This window comes from Neophocaena asiaeorientalis, unplaced genomic scaffold (assembly GCF_003031525.2).
Source record: "Neophocaena asiaeorientalis asiaeorientalis breed wild unplaced genomic scaffold, Neophocaena_asiaeorientalis_V1.1 scaffold342, whole genome shotgun sequence".
In the NCBI taxonomy this organism is placed as follows: domain Eukaryota; kingdom Metazoa; phylum Chordata; class Mammalia; order Artiodactyla; family Phocoenidae; genus Neophocaena; species Neophocaena asiaeorientalis.
Window position 1 is genome coordinate 4,584,496 of NW_020174037.1, and position 16,498 is coordinate 4,600,993.

The window sequence follows — 16,498 nt, forward strand, 5'->3', positions numbered from 1 at the left end:
AACTTTATAGAAGTAACACTGATCTTAACCTCAATTATCTCCTGGAAAACAAACTCCATAAGCTAGAGATAGAGAAATAATTTCTTTCTGGCCTCATCAAAAGGCACAGTACTAACTAATCTGCAGGGCTCATAAATCTGTAACTCTCTAGATTAGGAAGAAACAAAGGAATAAATATTGCATTGACAGTATTTCCTTCTTGCTTTCTTTAATTTTTTTTTTTTTTTTTGGCCTCGACGTGCAACTTTCGGGATCTTAATTCGCCAACCAGGGATTGAACCCAGGCCCTCGGCAGTGAAAGTGTCGAGTCCTAACCACTGGACTGTCAGGGAATTTCCTTAACAGTATTTCTAAAAATGGCAAATGTTCTACCTAAACCATCTAAATACAGTATTCTTTCCCATACCATAAGGATTATTACGCTCCTTTGAACCATAGTGGTAGAATTTCTCAATAACAAGCAATGCACAATGGGGCCACATGAGACTGTGGGGGACAGAGGACTGCTGTTAACATTTTATAGTTCCTTTAAGAGCAATGGAGATTGTGCGGTGTGATTTCTCATTTACAATCTCTGCTCCTTGGAAATATTTTGGGATGTGCTTCCCCTAAAGTTTCAATGAGATTTTAAAAAATCCATTTATGTGAATGTTTGAATCTTTTCTGATTTAACAACTCAAGAGTTGTTGACTCCCAGCCTCCCAGAGAAGCAGAGTAAATTGTGGATGTTTAACTTACTTTCGTTGGCTCAGGATTGCAAGTGTGTATTTCCTAGACCCTCACCCGCACATCTCGTGACAGAGCACATGTCATCACTATTATGTACATTCCTTCCCTTCCAAAAATTTGGAATAAAGTTCTAAGGCTGGGGTTTACCACGGCCCCTCCTCTTTTTATCAGCCTCACAGTTATACTGCAAAAATCTTTTAATCTGATCTGCTCTTGGTTTCACTAATCTATTAATTCATCAAATTTTCATTGAGCACTTTCTATTTGCCAAACACCGTGCCAGGAATGGTAACACAGCTGTAAACGAGTTAGACATAGTTCCTACCTTCAGAAAGCTTACCAATTAGTGGAAAGACAAACACACATTTATATAATAGGTATTAAGTTAGGATAAGTGGAAGATGCTATGGGAACACATAGCAGGGACACCTTATCTAGTCTAGAGAGTTCTAGTAATGCTTCTCCAAAGAAGAGTAAAGGTTATGTAAAGGTTATGATACTGGGCTTGGCTAGAAAGGGAGTAGCATTCTTTACAGAGGGGAAAACATGTGCAAAGATCTCACTGACTCCAGGAAACTAAACAAGTTCAATATGGCTAGAAAAGAAAATGTAAGGCAGGCAACAGAGAGAGATGAGTCTGCTGAGGTATACAGAAGGCACGAAAGGTCTGATGGGCCAATTTAAAGTTTCAACTTCACCTTGAAGGCCATGGGAAGCCACCATGGCAATTTTAAGCAGCAGAGGCATTTAACAGTTATGCTCCAGAAAAACCAGAGAACAAGATGGGAGGGAAGTAAGACTAGAGGCAGGGACCAGTGAAGAGGATGTTGAAGAAATCCTGGCATTGGGTCAACACCATTGGGAAGACAGAGGAATGAACAGATTCAGAAAAGTTTTTAAGTGACAGTGTCAAAGGAGAAGCAACCACCAACGGAGGGGGAGTAGAGTACAGCTCCCTTCCCATCTCCAGTTCTCTTTTTTTCCCTCATTTTCCTAAACTGGAATGATGGGGAATACACTCCAACTGAAATCCTTAAGGTTAATGTAAAGATCTGGAGGAGTGGTGACTGTTTTTTGGAGAACATCTTCATATCTTATTTTGCAAAGACAAAAATAACTTCTTGCTCTATAAAAAGTAGGATGTGTTACACCGTAGCTTAACTGCCAAATACTGATCTTTCTTGACTTTCTTGACCATCATATTACATCCCAATAAACCCACTGTAAGTTGAAAATATCCTAAGTCAAAAAGCATTTAATACACTTAACCTAAGAAACATCATAGCTTAGCCAAGCCTACCTTAAACATGCCCAGGACACTTACATTAGCCTACAGTTGGGCAAAATCATCTAACACAAAGCCAGTTTTATAATAAAGTGTTGAATATCTCATGTAATTTACTGAATGCTGCACTGAAAGTGAAGAACAGAACGGTTGTCTGGGTACTGCATGATTGTAGGCCTATCAGTTGTTTCTTTACCTGATCGTGTGGCTGATCAGGAGCTGCGGGCTGCCGCTGCCCAGCATCACGAGAGAGTATCGTACCGCGTATCACTAGCCCAGGAAAAAAACCAACATTCAAAGTTTGAGTACAGTTTCTACTGAATGTGTATCACTTTCACACTATCACAAAGTTGAAAAAGTCATAAGTTAAACCTTCTCAAGTTGGGGACCGTTTGTAATTTCTTTTATGAAAAAATACTGAACTTTGATTGAACTTTGGGTATTAAATCATGAAAGATAATCACAGTCAGGTTAAGATAATGCTTCTAAAAACAGCAATGAGTTACTAATTACTCCATCCTAGAAAAAGAGAAAGCTGAGTTCCTAAAGGGCCACATTCCAGCTGTCACCTCCAGTCATAACAAGGTAGGACAGAGGGCAAAGGAAAACTTGAATACAGGTAACAGTGTTCCCACAGGAGTTCCTGTGACATGCCCTTACTTTCTCCTTACAGGTTTTTCTGAGCTTTAACATTCAGAGATTGCTGCTCAGTTTTTGGTAGGAGTGAAATAAGTATATCAAATCAAGTCTGATTATCCTGTCCAAAAATCAAGAAAGTACTTGAAAATGTGTGACTGCAGGGTGTTTTGATCCTTCCCCACGCCTCCCAAACAGCCCCAGTGTTAACAGAGAACAGGGGAAGCAATAGGCTCTGATTATTGAATCAAGGCCAAAATAGTTGGGAGCCCAAAGTTGGGCTGTGTCTGCGACATTCACCCTTGTGAAATAGTGCAACCACCACGATCAACAGTGAGAAGCAGAGAAAAGGGGTCCACCCTCCTTCATCTTTCCTTAGGTGGATAGTCATTCATCCATCTGAAGATACATGGCAGTACACAGAAACAGCCGTGCAAATGGGTCTTCTCAGCCACCAGCGCCTCCATCTGCAATCAGAAGGTATATCTGCCTAATGGAATGAACAATCCACCCTCCATTCTCACACCGAGAGTTCCTAAGACAAGCCGAACCCTTCCACAGCTCATGCCTCTGTAGAGACTATTCCCTCACAGCCCACTCATTCCTTCAACTAGGAAGAGAGCACTTTTCAAGGTTGACAGGTGCGGTGGATACACCAGTAACTAACATGGACATGACCCCGCAGTAACAGCAACCACAGTCAAGCGGGAAAAGACAAAGAATCAAGTGTATAAGTGAAAGTCGTAGGAGAAAGGAAAGGTACAAGGTGCTATCTGTAAGAGCATTAAACTAGCAGAAGGACGTAACCTAATCTTGGGGGTGGGGAAAGCTGCTCCCATGAACTGACACTTGAGTTGCGATCTGAAGAATGATTAGGAGTTAACTAGGCATGGAAAGATGGGGGAGGGGGAGAGTGTCCAGACAGAGAAAGCAGCGTGTTTGAAGTCCTAGAGTTTGAATGGAGCTGGTGTCACTGAGGCCCTGACACAAAGCCAATGTGGCTGCAGCTCAGACAGGGGAAAGTGTTTCAGAATTCGTGAAGCAGGCACAGGTAGATCATGTAGGGCCTTGGAAGGATTTTGATCTTCCCTGTAAGAACAATGGGAGGCCAGTTTTGGTAAGCACAACCAGATTTGCCTCCATTCTGAAAAGAAAACATCCGCTGCAGTATGGAAAAGGGACTGGAGGACAGTAAGAGTGGACACTGAGAGACCGGCTGGGAGACTGAGATGCCTGCAGCAGTCCAGGTGAGAAACCTAACAGCTGGGCTCAGGGCAGGTGGAACTGGAGAAAAAGGGGAAAGGACGGATTTGAGATAAAACTGATAGGACTTGGTATAGATGGTTACTGAGGAGATGGAAAGTCATAAGGATGACCTCACACTGGCACATATAATTAGAGGGTAACATCTACTGAGGAAGGAAACAGAGGAGAATGTTTTATCTTGTGGGGGGTGGAGGGGGGAGATGATTAAGGAAAAGAAAAATCTTTAGTTGTAACACACCAGCTCACCTGCTTATTACTATGTGACTAGAGGCAAGTTAACCTCTCTAAGCCCTGATTTCTTCATTTATAAAATATGGAAAACAATCTTTCCTACCTCACATGAAAACACCAGACAGATTAAGTAAAATAAGACAACGCAGGTAAAGTTTTATCACAGAACTTGGCATGCTGAGTCCCAATAAATGTCAGTGGTTGTTGTTTGTTACTATTTAAGAGGTCATTTAGACTTTCCACTAGAAAGTGCTGTGTTGAACACATAGTTCCTTCAGGCCTTCTCAAAACCCCATTAGAATGCCAGTAAAAAGTGTTTTTTTTAATGCATAAACCTACCTGAAAAAAGAGGAGAAAAAAAAGAACGTAAGAGGTTAAGAGCAACAAATTTTTAGAAGATGGAAAGGAGATGAACAACTGCTATGACCCAGCATAACCTAAAAAGCTGAATCCTAAGCCAGGAGTTATTCAGCAAAATTGCCCATAAGGCTCAGGAATTGGTGATATCAAGTAACTTTGGAAGTGGGGTTGAAGGTGGGACTAAACACAGAAGGGCTGCTTTGAAGTGTGTTTAAAAAGCAGTAAGACCACGCTGTCAAACTCTGGGCAGGAGATTAAAAGATCTTTCTCTGAGGAATTTAGCAGCCCCAAAGGGAAAACCAAAAAGCACTGACATCAAGGGTTGCACAAGACAATGGTCCTGGCAGGTTATATTATGGCAATATAATAACCAACCCACAGATAATAATACCATAATGTACACATAACAACCAACCCACAGATCCTGAGTAGTTCACTCTTAACATAAGCCAGTAGTCAAAAATATCCGATACCTGCTATTGTGATTATGTTGTGTTAATATGGTGAAGATGAAGGGATATTACAGATGTAATCAAGGTCCCTGAGCAATTGACTTTAATCAAAATGGCAATATGTTCAGTGGGCTAGGTCTAATCAGGTGAGCCCTTTACAAAAGGGTCTTAGCAGTCAGACAGAAGTCAGAAAAATACTCTCCTGCTGGCCTTGAAGACGCAAGCATCATGTTATGAAATGCCTATGGAAAGGGGCAGCCTCTAGAAGCTACAAGCCTCAGTTCTACAACTGCAAGCAAAGGAATTCTGCCAACAACAGGCAAGCTTGGAAGAGGGCTCCCCAATCTGCAGATGAAATCCCAGCCCAAGCTTACACCTTGACCACAGCTTTGGCAGATCCTAAGTAGAAGACCCAGCTGAATTATGACTGTACTCCTGACTCATGGACTTTAATATAAATGTATGTTGTTTTAAGCCACTAAGTTAGTGGAAATTTGTTATGTATCATCGAAAAGTAACACAGACCTATATGCCAAAAAAGATAAATTTTATTTATACAAATAATACCTCAATAAACCAGACCCCCCAAAAATATGATAGCAGAAATGGAGACCTCTAAGAAGGTGTTAGAAGATAAAGTTGGAGAAATCACCCAGAAAATGGGAGCCAAAAAGAACCAGAAGAACATCAGAGAAAAGGTTAAAAAATGATATGAACAGTGTATGCGGGTCAGCACCAAAATAAAAGTAGTTTTGAAAGGGAGAGAAGGAAATCATTAATAGAATAACTGAAGAAAAATTTCAGAAGCACAGAACATAAATTTCCAGTTTTAAAGGTCACAAAGGCACTTGACACAAGTGCCAACTGGAACAACAACAACAAAGTAGATTAAAAACAACAACAACAACAAAAAAAAAAAAAAAAAAAAAAAAAAAAAAAAAAAAAACAACAACAAAAAAGATCCTATGGGTTTTCAAACAGTTAAATTACAAAGAATCAGGAACCAGAAAGGCTTCAGAATTTTAACAACCGTGAAAGCTAGAAAACAATGAAGAAATAAAGTTAGTTCTAAAGGGAAAAATTTTTAAACATAGAATTCTCTACCCAGGCAAACTATTGAGTAAGTATGACTTTAGAAGCCTTTTCAGACATGTATCATCCCCCAAATTTATCTCCCATGCATTCTTTCCCAAAAACCTACAGGAGGATGTGCTCCAACAAAAAGCAGGAATAAATCAAGAAAGAAAACAATATTGGGAAATCATATGGGAAATAAGGATTCCAACAGAGGGGAGAGCTGAGGGAATCCCCAGGGTGACAGCTGTACAGCTCTGCTGGAGCAGATCAGAACAATCCAGGAGCTACTTCTTCAGGAAGATAACACTTATAGCGAAGCAGACACAACTCAGCACGCTGAGTGAGAGGAGAGGTAAATACCTGGTGCAAAGCCTGGCATTGGACTAATTATAAGTTCACAGAAAACAAGCAAATAAAAAATGGTATCTTTATAACACAAAGGAAAGCAAAATGTTGTATAGGTAAGGAACTATAGACAATATACAAGAAGGCTTAAATATGAATGTCATTTACAGAGCCATAATAATGTGAACACTGAATACTGATCTAACCGGTATCACAGTTTAGTAATATCGGGCGGATGGTGAGTAAAAGAGATAATTTCTCACTTTCCAAGTGGGAAGTAAACAGTGCCAATACATGAAAAAAAATCAAGAAATAAACACAATTTCAAGATATGGAGGTAAACATCAGATAGAGTCGAAAGTGGTTCCTCTTAGAGAGGAAAGGAAGGGGCAGGGAGGAGGCAAAGGACTGCTCTTTTTCACAAGCTTTATAGAAATTTCTGACTCTTTTAAATTATATACATCCATAACTTCGAAGGAAAAAGATTACAGCTATATCGGTCCTTACATTATTTTTTCAAACCCCCATACCACTTAATTAACAACATTCTGCTTTCAGAAGGGGACCAGGGGAAAGGGGTCACTCGCCTCTAGAAGGATTCATATTAGCTTCTTTTGTTTCACCTTAGAAACTAACTCTTGCTCTACCAACCTGGAATCATCAGAAGTCTTTTTCTAAAATAACAGCAAAATATTGATCAACCAATTTTCTTTTTACTTCTTGTTCCGTGAGCCCAAGGAATATGGTATCCACTCAGCAAATGCTCTCTACTGCTTTCAGGTAACTGTCCACTGACTTCTCAGGAACCCAGTACCTGCCTTTAAGAGCAAAGGCAGGAAAGGATATCATAGTGTAACCACCCCCAAACTGGTGATGTCTTTGTTAAAACCTCTAAGTACTTCTTCTTTTCATTCTTCTTCAGGAAACTGATATTTCACTGCCATCGAATAAGTGCCTAGAATTAACTAAGATGGCCCTTTGACCGACTAGCTCTAACTCAGAAACGTTATTCTACTTGTTTTGGGTTAAAGGACTATGTCTTTCTTCACAAAATACAACACTTAAAATGAAATAAGCAGAACATTTTAGAAGAATTTCAAATAAAAATACAGTTTCACTAAATACATTTTCAGAACCAACCTGTTAATGACTCCTTAATTACACTAGAATATGCAACAAAAAAATTCTTTTCCAACTGAAAATAAAAAGGGCAAATGCAGTATGGTCTCTGGAAAGTTAAAATCCTGTATTCTGAGACTTCGTTTTTCATTTAAAGTCCTTCTTACTTTTCTGTTGTTAAAATGTAATTTCTGGTACAGCCACATAGAAAAACTGTTTTGCAAGTATCCACTAAAGTTAAACCAGATGTAGTCCCAGCCATTCCTCTGCTGGTGTATACGCACCTGAAGTAAGTACTCTTGTTCACCAAAAGCCATGTACCAGAAAGTTCATAGCAGCCTGATTCATAACATTCCTAAACTGGACACTACCCAAATGTCCATCAATACTACAATGAATAAATAAATTGTGGTATATTTACACACTGGAATACTACAGTATATAAATATATATAAATTAATAGCATATAAATAAACCTACAGAAATTTTGAAATAGTACAATTAACAGCCATATGTCTGTCCTTCATCTAGATTCACCAGTCGTGAACATTTTGCTACAGTCATTTTCTCCCTCTCAGTTTGACATCTCATCCCTAAAGGATATTCTGCTACATAACCGAAGTATCACTGTCAGACCTAAGAAATTTAATATCAATATAATATTATTTCACATATGGTCCATAATCAATTTCTCTAACTGCTTCAGAAATGTTCTTTACAGATTCTCTCCATTCCCCAATCCAGGATCCTGTCATGGACCCATGCACTGCATTTGGTTGTCCTATTTCCTAAGTCTCCTTCAATCTAGTATACCACTGTCTCAAAAGGGTCTTTTAAAATTTATTTATTTTTGGTTTTTCATGACATTAACAGTTCTGACCCAATCGGTTTTTAAATGTTCCTGATATGTGAAACCCAAAAGTCTACATGCAAATGATTTCTATTTACTTAGTGTCTTCAATCTTTAGTAGAGCAGAGGAACTGAAATACTCTGTATCCTAACAGACTGTATGCAGGTGAAAAATAATGAGACCGGTTAGTTCAATTTCATACACAGTTTATGATCATTCTGCTGTAACTCACCGCTGAGTCTGAACAGGCCACGGGGTCTGGTTTGGTGTGGGTACTGAATTCGTGGGACTCATTAACATAGCACTATAGATATTGGAAGCGACCACAAGTATGCAGAGAAGGATGGGCCCAATGATTGCTCCTTCCAGGCCCAGGTAGTATGCTCCACCAGCCACTGCCAAGCCTGTCAAGTAAGGATGGCCACCTCTAGAATAAAGAGCACACAGATTACTCATGACTTTTAACAAACATAAACCTTGGAGTAAGTTGGAAATACATTCTCTAACACAATGTTCATTCTGTAATACACCTGCCTTTTGATTGCATTATCAGCTTTCTTCAGATTACCTCAATGCAGATAACAAGATGCAAAAATTTTCTTGCCTACATGTGTGACGTTTGCCTTTTTATAGGCCCAGCAACTGAAGGAGTGAAGTCAGCAATGTTAACAGGTACCATTACAGGGCTGTCTGAGGTGGGTTAATGTCAGCTTAGGACTCGTTATATAATCTACCTGTTAGGTTTACCTCCATCTAGAAAAATTAAGTGGGCACAATTAAGTGTGTAGTTCAACTGATTATGCTTTTTTTATAAAGATGATAACAATACAATGACATCCCTGTTATTCATAAGTTAGACTTCTAGCAACCTCTTAAAATACAGATTTTAACACAGGTAGTGATAAAAGGCCTCATGAGGAAAATATTTGATAAAAAGCCCAAGATTTTTATTTCATAGGAGAGTCATAACTGTCTTCCAGCTTATCACAGTATCACTTACATAACTGGAATGAAATAAGACACAGGCAGACCTCAGAGATACTGCAGGTTTGGTTCCAGACCACCATAATAAAGCCAAATCTCACAATAAAGTGAGCCACACGAAATTTCTGGTTTCCCAGAGTATATAAAAATTATGTTCACACTGTACTGTAGTCTTTTAAGTACACAATAGCATTACGTCTAAAAAAATGTATATACATTAATTTAAAAATACCTGATTGGTAAAAATGCTAACTATCATGTAAGCCTTCAGCAAACTGTAATCTTTTTGCGAGTCTTGTCTCGATAGTGACGGCCGCTGACTGATCAGCGTGATTGGTTGCTGACGGCAGGGGCAGCTGTGGCAATTTCTCAAAACAAGACAACAATGAAGTTTTGCTGCATCCACTGACTCTTCCTTTCATAGATGATTTTTCTGTAGCACGCAATGCTGTTTGAGAGCATTTTACCCACCATAGAACTTCTTTCAATATGGGAGTTAATCCTTTCAAACCCTGCTTCTGCTTTATCAACCAAGTTTATGTAATACACTAGATCCTTTGTTGCCATTTCAACAATCTTCATAGCATCTTTACCAGAAGTAGATTTCATCACAAGAAGCCACTTTCTTGGCTTATCCATAAGCAAAGAAAATTAAAGTTTTATCATGAGACTGCAGTAATTCAGTTACATCTTCAGACTCCACTTCTAAATCTAGTTCTCTTGCTATTTCCACCACATCTGCAGTTACTTCTTCCACTGAAGTCTTGAACCCCTCAAAGTTATCCATGAGGGTTGGAATCAACTTCTTCCAAACTTCTGTTAATGTTGATATTTTGACCTCTTCCCATGAAATACGAGTGTTCTTAATGGCATCTAGAATGCTGAATGCTTTCCAGAAGGTTTTCAATTGACTTTACCCGGATCCATCAGAGGATCCGGGTAAAGTCTTATATAATAAGACTTGAAAGTTGAAATTACTCCTTGAACCACAGGCTGCAGAATGGATGTTGTATTACAGGCATGAAAACAACATTAACCTCATTGTACATCTCTATCAGAGGTCTTGGGTGATTGGGTACATTGTCAAATAAGCCAAAGTATTTTGAAAGGAATCATTTTTTTCTGACCAGTAGGTCTCAAGAGTAGGCTTAAGATATTCAGTAAACCATGTTGCAAATAGATGTGCTGTTATCGAGGTTTTGTTGTTTCATTTCTCGAGCACAGGCAGAGCAGATTTAGCACAATTCTTAAGGGCCCTGGGATTTTTGGAATGGTAAATGAGCACTGGCTTCAATTTAAAGTCACCAGCTGCATTAGCCCCTAGCAATAGAGCCAGCCTGTCCTTTCAAGCTTTGAAGCCAGGCGTTGAAAGTCCTAGGTGGCATCTTTTTCCAAGAGAAAGTTGTTTCGTCTACATTGAAAATCTGTTTAATGTAGCCACTTTCTTTATTTCTCTTTAGCTAGACCTTCTGGATAACTTGCCGCAGCTTCTACATCAGCACTTGCTGCTTCACCTTGCACTTTTATGTTCTGGAGACAGCTTCTTTCCTTAAACCTTACGAACCAACCTCTGCTAGCTTCAAACGTTTCTTCTGCAGCTTCCTCACCCCTCACAGCCTTCACAGGGTTGAGAAGAGTTAGGGTCTTTCTCCAGATTAGGCTCTGGCTTAAGGGAATGTTGTGGCTGGTCTGATCTTCCATCCAGAATACCAAAACCTTCTCCGTATCAGCAAAAAGGCTGTTTTGCTTTCTTACCATGTGTGTGTTCACTGGAATAGCACTTTTTACTTCCTTCAAGAACTTGTCCTTTACATTCACAACTTGGCTAACTGACTCAAGAGGCCTAGCTTTCAACATACCTTCTTCACTAAGTTTAATCATTTCTAGCCTTTGATTTAAGTGAGAGATGTCTGACTCTTCCTTTCACTTGAACACTTAGAGGCCACTGTAAGGGTATTAATTGGCCTTATTTCAATATTGCTGTATCTCAGGGACTAGGGAGACCCAACGAGAGGGAGAAGATAAGTGAACGGCTGGTTGGTGGAGCAGTCAAAACACATACAACATTTATCAATTAAGTCTGCCATCTTATATGGGTGTAGTTCATAGCACCCCAATACAATTACAATAGTAACATCAAAGATCACTGATCACAGATCATCATAAAAAACATGATAATAAAAAAGTCTGAACTATTGCAAGAATTACCAAAATGACACAGAGACACAAAGTGAGCAAATGCTGTTGGAAAAATGGTGTCAATAGACTTGCTCAACACAGCGTTGCCACAAACCTTCAATTTGTTTAAAAAAAAAAAAAAAAAGCAATATCTGCAAAGCGCACTAAAGTGAAGTACAATAAAGTGAGGCATACCTGTAGATTACAGCAGCACAGCACACTGATAATAACATATGACCACTGACATAAGAGGGACTTAGAAATAAGGTATATTTTGTTTGTTTCTAGTTTCTAAACACAGATGATTAGAACAATTTAGTGAAGGGAAAATAACTAAATACCTTGGAAGGATATCCTGTACTGTATTACAATTCAGTAACATTTAAGGTGAGCTAGTCTTCAGGAAACCAATAAATTATATTTGTAATTTATTTGTCTTCTTCATTCCAAAAAGGATTTAGGGCAATATTCCATGTTACACTATGTAAGCAAGCATTTTCCCTAAACAATACATGTAAGGAAAATTTTTATCAAAAATGCTTAAAGCTTAAAAAAAAAAAAAGTGTGGGAGCTTTTAAATAAAAGCTTAATTTATTACAAAATAAAATAAAGCAAGTTACGTAAAATTTTTCATTTCCTAATGATGTTGGTTAAATAAGGTGTTACTTCATTATTAAGATAGAACTATATCTAAGTCTTAAATTCTAGCTAAAAACCCTGATATAAAATTTGCAGCAAAGTTTAAAGAAATGAAAACACTTAACTATAAATCATGTAACTACTCTTATGGTTTAAATTTCAACTATTAAATGTTAGTTAAGCTCACTATGAAGTTCTCCTGTTATCTTTAAGTTTTAGGCAAAAAAGTTCCCCTAAGGCTTGCTTAAGGAGTTGCTTGTTTCTTGTTGCTCTGAAACTTTGGGGCTTCTTAGTTGTTCTATATCATTTATTTTCTATTTTAACTTACTAGAGAGAAAACAAGGTAGCATATGACTGGTCTCTTCATAATTTCAAATTGACTGAAGGGTCCTCTTCCTGTAAACTTAGACCCTGTCTACGCTTATTGTGATGAGTTTTACTTAAAGAAAATTTAAAATATTAGCTATTATGATAGTTTCAGTGGGCCATATTCTGAATTTGAGTAGCTAAATAAAATTCAGTATTTGTCACATCCTAGATTGTAATAAGCAATGTTAATCTGGATATGCGACTAAATGAGAATCAGCTTGATTTACTGAACGCAATTTCTAAGAGACATCAAAACCTACAAAAACAGATATTTATTATATTGCCAAAGTTTGGCTTCTGCCTTCAATTTAATCTGCATTCATCATAGAACCATACTATAATATCTAAAGTAAGAAATCACTGCTTGTCAGATACGAACTTGATGAGGTTTCATTTTACGTGGAAATCCTCAAACTTACAACCTAATAATGTGTTTCTCTGAAAGCAAAGAAGTTCTGAAAATAACTACTAACTTGTTATCGTACTTAAAATATTTTTATTTTGGGGCTTCCCTGGTGGCACAGTGGTTGAGAGTCCGCCTGCCAATGCAGGGGACACGGGTTCGTGCCCCGGTCTGGGAAGATCCCACATGCCGGGGAGCGGCTGGGCCCGTGAGCCATGGCCGCTGGGCCTGCGCGTCCGGAGCCTGTCCTCCGCAACGGGAGAGGCCACAACAGTGAGAGGCCCGCGTACCGCAAAACAAAAAAAATATTTTTATTTTGAAGTATGTACAGTAATACTTTTTTCCTAGGTTAAATGTCACTAAACCAGAGGATTATTCACAATTTTTAGTCTCATGTATTGTAAATAAAACTTATAACAAAATAGCATACCTTGCAAACGATAGTAATTAAATTAAACTTTGATTATATCAGTGGGATCACAAAAGATTACTTCACTGAAAATCCTACCACCACTCCTTTCTCCCATGCCCAAAAGGAAAAAAACAAAATCTTCTTAAAAAAGGCCAAAGAGGGCTTCCCTGGTGGCGCAGTGGTTGAGAGTCCGCCTGCCGATGCAGGGGACACGGGTTCGTGCCCCGGTCTGGGAAGATCCCACATGCCGCGGAGCAGCTGGACCCGTGAGCCATGGCAGCTGAGCCCGCGCGTCCGGAGCCTGTGCTCCGCAACGGGAGAGGCCACAACAGTGAGAGGCCCGCGTACCGCAAAAAAAAAAAAAAAAAAAAAAAGGGCCAAAGAAATTCCTGGATATGATTCATCACCAACTTCAGAAGTTCTGTGGAATACTTACCCTGATATATCAGAATAGATGGCAGTATCTACAAAGTATGTCGGCAAAAGATGAAAAACCAACAGTAAGATGGCTTTGCATCCTAAGCCTTGTGTAAGCCACAGGTCTAGAACTGCAGGTACTGCTGCCCAATATGTGCCTAGAAATGGCACTGCTCCAAGGATTGCTGCTAAAGCTAATAAAGATTAAAAGAAGAAAAAGCAACTTAACATCATCAGCAAAGCAATAACAAGACAGCAGAATCTAATCACTAGCTCCTACTACTTAAAAATTTCCACCAGAACAAGTTAAACAAATACAAACTCAAATTTTAGGGGAATGATATGCCCTGTTTAACTGAATTTGCTAGTTGAATGAGGTCCAAGATCTTCAAACTGGGTCATGAAAATCTTTCTGAAGTGTGTGTTTACTTCATGAATCTGTTCTTAAGCAACAAAATTTTAGTGTCCCACAGTTGTTATTCTCAATCAATGGTTAGTTAATACGTATGCAGGTGGCCCTCCATATCCTCAGATGTGGAACCTGCAAATACAGAGGGCCAAAGGACCTGAGCATCCGCAGAATTTGGTATCCTCAGGGGGTCCTGAAACCATACCCTCAGGGATACCAAAGGACAACTGTACAGTCCTATGATATAACTATAGAGCACTGGTCAAATATTTGTACTGATTCCAAAGCCAAATGAGAAATTAGTTTCTAAATCTCGGATAAGAACATATATTCTTTACCTTGCTTCTTTCTAATAAAAATGAAGTGTAATTTCAATAAAAACACCAAAAATAACCCTGCTAACTGAAGGACCTTACTTTACACTCATCCCTTTCCAGAACAGTATGATCAATTAACAAATAAGTATTTGTTATTTATGCAGTGCTTCCCATGTGCTGGGTATTGTTTTAACTACTGGGGATACAGCAATAAATAAACATTCCAAATCATATTTCTGCTCCTAATCTGGACTAGATTAGATCTCAAAATTTAGCATTTTAAATTTAAGGAAGCTGACAGTATATGTAAAATGGCTTAATGTTCCTTAAATAGAGGACAGCAGAAGTTATGATACAGTTGTTACCTGATGGTATGAAGACAATATTGATGCCAAATATAGTATGAGTCAGCCAGGTGTATAATCCGTAGAAGCCAGCCATTTTGAGGGAAGCATCAAACACCCCTCTAGAACGTCCAAAGATAAAAGGGAAAGAAAATAAACACAGTATCATACTGTGACTCAGAAAAATCAATATTCCTAGGCTTCTGGCTACTTTATCCAAATCTGATAATAGCGTCAATTTTTCCAATGGCCTGAGAATGCTTTTTTCATTTTATTTCAGAGAAACATAAAAATCTTGTATTGAAAACTTGAAATAGATTTACTAAACTGTTCTTTAAATTTCTCTAATGAAAAGATAACTGAAATAAAACACCTTAAAATACCCTATTCACTGAAATAACTCATCAACTCTTCACTTCTAAAGCAGATCGCTCACCACCAAAATAAAGAGAAAGAAAAATAAGTGTGAATATCTTATTTCTTAGGATGTAGTTAAATTTGGAGACATCCAGGCTGTGGCCAGCCCCCCTCTTTGGGAAGAGCAAGTGAGGAATACTATAGCCGGTACTTCATCAGTCCTTCTTCTCGTTAACAAAATGCTCCCACACATCTTAAACCATGCAACCCAACCTACAAAGTAACTTATAAAAATGCTATCAAAGAATGCAGGTCATTGGGTGAGAATTTACCAAAAAATCTTATTAATTCCCAAGTAAAATCAGAGAGGAAAATACAAGAGGTGTAAAAACAGACACACATATTCCGTGATTAATAGGAATGAAAATACGCAATCTCAGGTACTTCATTTTTGCTTTTCAGTTGGAAGATTAAGGTAGTACTGTATAAGGAGGAGAAATAAGGAACTGCTCAGGGAGAGCACGAAGGCAGCAAATCTTAAGTTATCCCAAGGTATCACAAAGTTACAAAAAACAGGAACCTGTGGGGTACACGGGACGCACGCTTATATACTCATGAGAGAAGGAAAAGCTGTCTGTGATTGAAAAAAGCAGAGACGGTGGCAGCAACGTAACACTGTACACACAAAAGAACACACCAAGATTTTCCAAAGCATCCCAAGAAGTGTACTGGGAGAGTAAGTCAAACTCTGGAATCCAGCGACTCAGTCATTTCATAGGGTTCTGAGACATGCATTTGGGGACAGAGTGGCTCTCAAAATTGTGAAACCTTGTCATACTGACCAGCAGCTTTCACTGAAAAAAGTGCCATAGGCTCTCTAACAATAAGGACACAGGCTAAAGAGATACCAAAAAGACTTAAAGTAAGGGAGACAGCCCACAGGAAATATAAAAGATCTGAACAGTAACTGATTAGAAGACACGGAAGAAAAAAAGAACATGAGAGATTCAGGTTTTAAACCTGAGGGAGAAAGAATGGCAGTGTCTCAAAGTCATGGAGAACCCCAGAATGGGCGAGGACATGGAAGAAAAGGGAACATGTTTAGTTTGGGCAGTGTTAAGTCGAAAAAGGATGATGAAAATAAATACCCTGGAGGTAGCTGGAAATAAGAGACAAGGCTTAACAGCGACCTTGGGACAAGAAATTTGAGATACACCAAATAATCATAGGATAGGGTAAGATATCCCAAGGGGCAAGCCTAGAAAGAATGGGGCAATGAGCTCTGTTCTCATAAGGGACCTAAGGACAAAGATACACC

At 38.7% G+C, this 16,498-nt stretch overlaps 1 protein-coding gene across 4 annotated transcripts in view; it reads right to left on the bottom strand.

Moving 5' to 3' along the window:
• Positions 1–16,498, bottom strand: part of TMEM245 (transmembrane protein 245) — a 97,601-nt gene that overhangs the window by 3,201 nt on the left and 77,902 nt on the right. Inside the window, exons 14-17 of one of the 4 annotated variants that reach the window (XM_024753660.1) lie at positions 14,845–14,945; positions 13,773–13,947; positions 8,584–8,778; positions 2,211–2,284 (exon numbers count right to left, since the gene is read on the bottom strand). In XM_024753660.1, the coding sequence (XP_024609428.1) occupies positions 2,257–2,284; positions 8,584–8,778; positions 13,773–13,947; positions 14,845–14,945 (499 nt within the window). In that variant the 3' untranslated portion in view covers positions 2,211–2,256. Of the gene's footprint in view, positions 1–2,210; positions 2,285–2,823; positions 3,118–8,583; positions 8,779–13,772; positions 13,948–14,844; positions 14,946–16,498 lie in introns of those variants that run through there. The other 3 variants (XM_024753661.1, XM_024753658.1, XM_024753659.1) reach the window with 3 other exon arrangements.